This window comes from Anneissia japonica, unplaced genomic scaffold, assembly GCF_011630105.1.
Source record: "Anneissia japonica isolate Jap-2015-1 unplaced genomic scaffold, ASM1163010v1 scaffold5064_len16786_cov208, whole genome shotgun sequence".
NCBI classification, from domain to species: Eukaryota; Metazoa; Echinodermata; class Crinoidea; order Comatulida; family Comatulidae; genus Anneissia; species Anneissia japonica.
In genome coordinates, this window is record NW_022686700.1 from 5,902 (window position 1) to 14,701 (window position 8,800).

Genomic DNA, 8,800 nt, shown 5'->3' on the forward strand with positions numbered 1-8,800 from the left:
TTGACTTTTGTTCCAGTGTGAATTATCATAGACTTCAGTTTAGATAACAATGAATTAGCTTAATGGACCTTTCCGGAGTGTCAATCAAACAACTAACCAATCAAAACAGGACCAGGAATACGCGCGCGTCTCAGACACACGTGTTTGCGTATGTTTTAACGCTGTCGTTTTGTGGAACCTTAGTAACAATATCCAAGGGCAGGGCTTAGCGGAAAGGTTCATTGTGAATGTAGGCGGTGCCCAATCTTTGTAAATCTAATAGTTGTAAATATTGTTGATTTTATGTCACTATGACAATAGATGTTGATTATAGTGTTTTCACAACTTTTGGTACTACAGTACAGTAGTAATAAATTACACATAAGAAATTAACAGATAAGTTTGTCTTTATTTGTTTTGGAATTACATGTTATTTTACAGTAATCCTACTACCTTGACAAAATACAGTATAATCATGATTCCATTAATTTATGATAAAATGCGCGATATATCTAAGAAAATGTTTTATAGGTTGGATACGCTTATGTTGCACAAGCCCTACCAAATATAGTCAAAGGTCGAGTTTTTGTTTAGCAAAACTATATTTTCTGGAGAAGCCCTGACATACTTGCATATTTTGAAAATTGCACTTCCGAAGCTTAGTAATAATTACATATATATTAACAATATGTATTTTGGACAAGTGGTTGTCATTTTACCATAAAAAAAACACATGGGTTGAGTTAAAATTAGCCATAATTACAAACCAGCAAATCGATCTTGATTTCTAATTGTCGCTGTGCTTGCTTGTTGAGCTTCACTAGATCTATATTAAAGTATTACAAAATCATTCTAGTGGTGGCGGCAACAGAGTCAATTGCGATTCATTCACTCAACTTTATTTTAATACCGTAAACCTCGAATTGAAGCCCTGGACTTCTTTTTCTTTCTTTTTTTTTTTTTTGCGAAATTAACTTTCTCTCCCACGGATGGGGAGCCCTTACCCTCACTGGTGCCAACCCGGCCGATAATTTCATAGATTTAAATTGCTTAAGAACGTATCTATCTACAGTAGTACTTCCATTTTTCAATGTCATCATTTAGCATTTCAGTAATTTCTAGTCTCTGCAGCATGGTATATTGCGGTATCACCTGTGTATTGATACTTTATATTACATAAATAATAATAATGCTATTTAAATCATTTACAAAAAGTGAAAAAGCAGTGGCCCAAGTAATGAACTTCGCAGCTCACCAAAATGTACGTTCTTTTTCTCTAATTTAGCCTCATCGACAACAGTAATCAGTTCCTTGTTTGACACAATGATAGGTATGATTCAAACCAAGACAACGTCATATTATCAAGCCGAAGTTTACCTCATACAGTATATGCTTGTCTCTATCAATATAATTCGTCCGCTGTTCGGTTACATAAATTAAAGATTTACTTAGGCAACTTCATTGATCTGACACCGACTTATTGAACACTACATATAAGGTGTGTAAACAGTTACAAACTTGGAACATGCTTTGCCCATGAAAACCATGTACAGTATGTTTAAAATTTAATTATAAACAAGTCATGCCTTAAACTATTGTTTTATTTGCATATTCTAATCGATCTTTATGTTCTATATATTTACAAAACATGATAATTACTATACATTTTTATTTGTTAACATAATTTAGTAAAATTCAATTTTACGTTTGAACATCACTCTCCATTTTAATATTTGAGGGCCCGCCCCTAAATATAAGCAACCCTAAATTGGAAAGATCACTCTACAAAAATCTGTTAACATACATTAATCAAAATAACAGAACACGTTGATTAATGTATAAACTGGTCTCTCAGCTCATGTGAATGTGAGGCGCCTGATAGGCTACGCGCAGTAGGCCTATGTGTCCAATCGCAGAATGAAACACAGGATTTCAGCAGGCATTGACGTCTAAATGCAAGACTGTATAGGCCTGACATGAGAGCCAAAAAAGTAATTACAGACAATTATTTTCTTTAGGTGGGAGAGAGCGGCCGCGGGCCCCGGGGCGTCTTCGCTGCCCGGCCCATTGGTTGGGGGTTTGTTAACGGATTAGAGGACTATTAATCGATTATAGAGTGCCTTGTTTCACCAGGTCATGAAAAATGAAGTATAAGAAATATGGAAAGTAAAAGCTATCCTTCCTTTTATTAAAACGTGCTGAAAAGATTTAAAACATGGGTATCAAAGCTTACAGTGGCGGATCCAGGAATTTGAAATACAGGAGGCCCAGAGAAAAACTTTCACAGATAGATGGACGGTTTATCTACCTACCTTAGCTCCACCATGGTTGGATTTGGGATGATGTACGAAAATTTATGATTATGGCACCTCTGGACGACCGGAAATGGCACTCTTAGACTAAAATTTGAGTAGAATTTTCTTTTTTCTCAATTTTTGTTAAATTTTGAAAAATTTAGGAGGTGGGGGGCCAGGCCTCCCCTTAAATCCACCACGGGTTTAATATATTATTTCAGTATTTATTTGATAATCGAATCTCTTTTAGGTCTATTCGTATTTTCTAACTTGTATGTATATTATATTGACGATGTTAAGGGTCAAAGCCTTTTAAAATTATTAATTCATTCATAATTCATAATTAATTTACTATTTGATACATTTTAAACAAACTCAAGAGTGGAAGAAGCCATAAAAATATTCATGAAAGCATTGGAAACGATTAGTTACCAGCGTTCATCGATAAACGGTCAGTTTATTTGCAATTCTAGCGGGAAAAAACAGATGACTGATACTGGATGAATGTATACGTCTAATCATTTTTATTTATTTATTTTCTTTTATTATTTCTTACCTAGTTATCCCGGGCCCCTGGCGAGCCCGGGCTCCGGGGCTCTTGCCCCGGTTGCCCCGGCCTCTTGGCGCCAATGGGTGGTTGATTTTGGAAAAGGCCGTTTGTAACACCACAGACACGACTAATGTACTCGTCTACCTCTGCTACTATCAAAAGTTTTCAATAGTTATGTATCAATCATTTCTAATGTATTAGTCTATTAGCTACTTTTTTCAAATTGAATCATTCTAATAATAATAATAATAAACTCTAGTGGCCTAATTAGTATTTTAGGCTTGTTCTAGCGGCCGAATCATGCAATTGCTGGTCGGAAATGACAAGTAGGCCACAATTCAAGACCCTGCACTTGAGGACCCTGCACTTGATCGTGGAGCAACTGTCAACAAGACGATCAATACTATGGTGGTGGTAAGAAAATAACTAATAAAAGTTTTACACCCCCTCCCCCAAAACAAAAAAAAATTGCTATCATAGGCCTACAAAATGGTGAAATGATATACATTACAGACGAATGTGTGTGTGCACTCCACCACTCCTGCCACTGTTCTCTGCATTTATATTTATAAGAATAAAAATATGGTCCTTCGATTAGGTTAAAAAGAATCATAGATTTTTACCTTCCATAATTCAGTAATACTATTGAACTTAAGTTTGATTAGGGTGATATATTAATGTTTAATAGTAATACAGATTCAAATCAGGTGTCATTGTAACTTTTATGAAGATAACTTAAATGCAGTCTTTTGATAGGTATGTTGGCCAATATAGCAGGTTGAAAATAGCAAATAAGAGTGGAAAGATTATCCTAGCAGAATAATCAAGATGTCTAGCTGTAATGTTGCGAAACCTTTTAAAGCGAATATCATTGACTGGGCGTGTCACTATCTTTGATTCTTGAACTTCGTTTTGATGGTGACAGGCTTGAAGTTCGTAATTGTTGCCGTTGTCTTGGTTGTTTTTGTCGTCTCCCCTTTGCCTATTTGTCTGTTCAAGAAGAAAGAGAATATTTATGATAGAAAAGACATCAAAGAAGTATATTCAGAAAACATTATGGTGCTGCTGAAGATGAACATTTCGTGTGCCCAAAAAAAAATAATTAAATATTGGCATATTGTGTCAAAATATTAAAATGTAATATGCGTGTGAATGTATATAATAATAATAATAATAATAATAATAATAATAATAATAATAATAATAATAATAATAATAATAATAATAAATAATTATATTAATAATAATAATAACTTTGCTGGTAAATAAATAATAACTTTATAGAGATGTACACATTTATAACAGTGGCACACACAATCAAGTGGTAGTACGTTCACAATAAAACATTAAATGAACACAGTACATTCGTACATTAAGACAAAGTACAGTATAAAAACATACAATTCATAAAATACAGTAAAATGACAATTTTTTAAGCTGGACATTAAAAACAAGCATTAAAAATAAAAAATTACTAATATGTAAAAAATAAAATTACTAGATGTGATGTGCAAAAATGATGTAAATACAGGTTTCCCTTTTTTCTCAGGTTACGTTTTTTTTTCTCTTTTAAACTTTTGAAGTTTAATTAGAGAAAATACAGCTACCTTAGTTTGATATTTACCAGTTTGGTGACGTAAACAGGAGCATCTTGCTGTTTAGTCCTGCGTTCCTCCTGGGATGAGTCAGTATTTCAAATTTTGTAGTTTAATTAAACATTGCAAATAATAAATTAACTCTCAAACCAAACCAGTTAAATTAACCTTTATCTACCAAACTGTTGCTTGTCCAGTGGTGGATCTAGAATTTAGCAATGGGGGGGGGGGGTGGATAATGGGAGGAGGTGAGAAGGCACGAGCGGGGTGGTTTTGGGAGGGGCATCTCCTCCCATTTTAGATTTTTTTTGGAATTAGTAGACTGCTAGACGATCGTAGGTGGCATCTAAAAAGAAGTAAGCTTAAAATAGAAAGTGTATGTACACGAAGAAGCACACAAACAAGACGAGTGAGCATTATTTTATTTTTCACGGTAAACGAATAGGGGTGGCTAGCCACTCTTTCCCCCCACCCCCTAGATCCGCCACTGTTGTCATCTGTATTATGAAAAGTGTTTGTTTTTGTGACATGATTATTTGCATGTTGTTTATTACTGCAAATGTATCTGTTATAGTGTGGCTCTGGTAGTAACGATAATAATAGTGGCGGCGGTATTTAGCAGGTTAGTAGCCGCGGTAGCAGTCCTAATAATGTTTTTGAGCTAGTAGTAGTAGTAGTGCTACTGCAGTATTTATCGATTTATGTTTTTGTTTCATTACCATTGGCAATTGTTATCGTTTTCTTATTGCTATTGTTGTTATTATTATTATTATTATTATTATTATTATTATTATTATTATTATTATCATTATTATTATTATTATTATTGTCACCATCATCATCGTCATCAGAACCATCATCGTCATCATCAGCAGTAGTAGGTCTATTAGTATTTGCTGATGTGGCGGTGTTAGGGAGATTTCGCAATCTTACTAACATGATAGTGAATACGAATATGCCTACGTCATTATCATTATCGTAATTCATGCCTAAAAACATTCTGTACGAGAATGTGATCCTTGATTCATGCAAAAGGCATGAATCGCCTACGTAACGTTGGTTGTCACAGATATGCCACTGTAAGCGCTGTCTAAAAATATGATGACGTAACTTATTAGTTATCGTTTATGTAAGCTTGCGAAAACTCCCTCTTGTTATGCGGCGGTGGCGGCGGTAACGGGTGATACAAATAATATTAATAAATCGATAGTCCTATTATCAGAAAGTTGGAAAATAGGTAGTACTATATTCAACTAGGTGGCACTAGTAAAGAAAAATAGATGGGTAAATGTCTACAGAAAAACAAATACAACTATTATTAGGATCAATAATGTCATAATCATTACCGGTATATAATAATATATATATATGTTATATTTAAATCATTGTATTGATTATATTGTTTAATAAATCTAATAAGTGTGTGTATATTTCTATATATTTCACTAGCATATAATATGACTTGCATATAATAGGGTGAATAGTTCGAAAATAATAATAATATTATACACATGAAATTTACCGTTTACAATATGTTCTAAATTATCGCGAGATCATTTATAGTTTATTTTCAGTAAACATATATGTATATATACATGCATATACTATAATGTAGATGCATCATTCTTATACACATCTAGATGTGTATAAGAGACAGACTTTATAGTGTACACTGCCCCCGACCCGGCAAACGCCTATCCACACATTTTTTTATGTCCTTTTCATAATTTTGAAGTTTTATTTAATATCACTTTATTGCAAACAACAATAAGGAAACGTAAAATAAAATCCTAGATCATGGCCCAGATGAGGCAAAGAGAAACAGAGAACAACAATGAGAAAAGGACAAAAATCAGTACCGTAATTTAAAAAAAAACTTATCAGAAATTATAACAATCCTATTTTAGTCAGTTATAAGATATGAAGGATCCGTGTATGAACATTCATATGTTTCTCGTTCCAACTATGTCGTTATCGGTTCCTGTGGGTTATATGTTTTTCATACGTAATTGTATATCACATATAGACCGTTAATAATTTAAAGCTTACCTCTAGTACAAGAAAGTAGTTGGCTAGGGCGTACTCGAAAAGACACAAGAAGACGAAGCATAGACACATTGCCATCCATATGTCAATAGCCTGCAAATAATTTCGGTAAAAAAAAATTCATGCTTCGACCAAAATTCATTGGTAGGCCATTATTAAAAGATAGTAGGCTCTATCATGAACAAACTTTTAAACAGACCTACCAATAATTTAATGAACAATGTGAACTGTTGCTGATTTTACTTTTTAATACTGTATATCATAAACAAAGTTAGAACAACCCTCTCGCAGCCTAATTTTCTGTAGGGCCTAGGCTCCAGCTGGCCAATTTTTATTAGATTTAGGCTGCTTTTCTTTTAAGATATCGACATATCTGTTTGATTAAACAAAAATACAAGATAGAGGTGGCTCCAAATATTGCCGACAGAGGTACCGACAAAGGTCCGAATGGTGACCCCTGGTGGGTTTAAGAGGGAGAAATGCTATAGGTTAGCATGATAACAATTGTACATTTAGACATCAATAATATGAATCAGCAAATTTATAAGTTTAGTTCATCGCTGCCAAAGGCGACGGACGCGGGGACGGACGACATTGGGGGAGGGATGATTTTCCGAAGTGAGAGGAGGGAGGACATTTTTCTCCTTTTGACTTCTTGCTGGTGCTACACGATACTCACCTTCGCGTATGTAACAGCAGGAAGAGTTTCCTGGATACCAGCCGTCATAGTTGTTACGGTTAATACCGTGGTGATCCCAAGCGCCACACGTGCTGGTGCAGCTCGTGCGTCAATCCAAAATGACAGCCACGAGATTACTACGAGTAGTATACTCGGAATATACACCTGAAGGATATAGGACTGCATCTGACGACTGAGATGAAAGTTTACAATGGCGCAGCTAAAATCACCTACGAAAAAATATCACCAGATTTAGTCAGCTCAACTATCATTTTACTTGGTCTAAAAACAAATAAATACAGTAACAATTATTTTTGTAGTATCAATGACGTAAACGTATACTATCATTATCATTTCGGTAAGTTTATCCTTTATGCTGGTTTATAAACAAAAATATAAAGATAAAAATATAATTCAAATATAGTATTTCTTGTAGAGAAATATGAAAAGGTCTAGTTCATGCTAATTTTGTTAGTGGAAGTTTTAAAACAAGTAAAGTTAACACGTGTGTTTGGGACAAGCGCGTATTCCTGGCCTTTTTGATTGGTTATTTGTTTTGTTTAAGTGAGACTCCGGAAAGCTGCATTTAATTGTAGCAGTTGTCTCAATTGCTTTCTTTATAGGGATTGTTTTAGCAGTCACGTGCGCCATTCTCTTGGTCATGCCACGCAAATTAAGTGATGTTTGTAAATTAGTTTTAGTATGGCCGATTATTCTGATATAGTCTAGGAATTATTGATAGGAATTTCCACAATAAACAGTTAAATTATTTATGTTCCATTATTATTAAATAGACCTATTATTCCTTTGTTTCCGTGCCTTTTTCAAAATATATTGCAAAGAAAGTACAGTACATTCAATTTGTATTGTAATAAACGGGTGATTGTACTGTATCACAATGTACATTATGTTGAATTTGTTGTGGTACCGTAATTGTATTTATTCATCAGGGCAAATTTTACCGTATGTTGTTAGGCCTAAGTGTTGTACATGGCATGTGAAATGCTGTTAAATAGGATTTTCATCATATCCATGCTACGAAGGGTAGTGTACATTCGGATTCGGATTAAATTTAGATCTTGCTTTAAAAAAATTTGAACTATACTTTTATACAAGTGAGTTTCGGTTTTTATATAGTTTTCTACCGTTGTCAGTCTTCTATTGCTCGTTGTTTTGTATGTATCAATTTCAATTGATAAAAATTATGGTCTGTTTTTTGGAAAAAACAAAACAAAACAAAACAAAACAAAAACTAAGTGCATAATTACCTGTTATAAAAGATTTGACACATGAGTCGTTCGTAGTTGCTTTGTGTAGCATGAACCGAGGGATTGCCATATCCGTCTCCACTGTAAATGGATTATCGTGGCGCCATTTAAATATCAGTTCTTTGGTCGTGTACCCATCTGTCAAATGGAATATACACACATAATAACACAGTAATACAAGATACATAGCATCTTCATTATCATGAAAAACAACACAGGAAGTTTATCTCTGCAGCAAACACAAACATTATACGAATAAGAATAGTGATAAATATATGGTCGGGACCAACTAAACAACAGAAATTCTAATAACCGTATTTATTCGAATAACCGTATTTATTTGGGCGTTTATTGTTAAGAAAGGTTTCTCAGGGGGCGTTTATTCTAGG

General features: G+C 34.1%; 1 protein-coding gene across 1 annotated transcript; it reads right to left on the reverse strand.

Annotated features, from left to right (window-relative positions):
• Positions 1 to 368: 368 nt before the first annotated feature.
• Positions 369 to 8,549, reverse strand: LOC117117254 (glycine receptor subunit alpha-2-like; the record flags this gene model as incomplete). Its single annotated transcript, XM_033261503.1, has 5 exons — positions 369 to 3,813; positions 4,448 to 4,498; positions 6,468 to 6,557; positions 7,144 to 7,373; positions 8,412 to 8,549. Coding segments are annotated over 5 exons (764 nt in total), but the record flags the coding sequence as incomplete, so codon positions are not given.
• Positions 8,550 to 8,800: the final 251 nt, after the last annotated feature.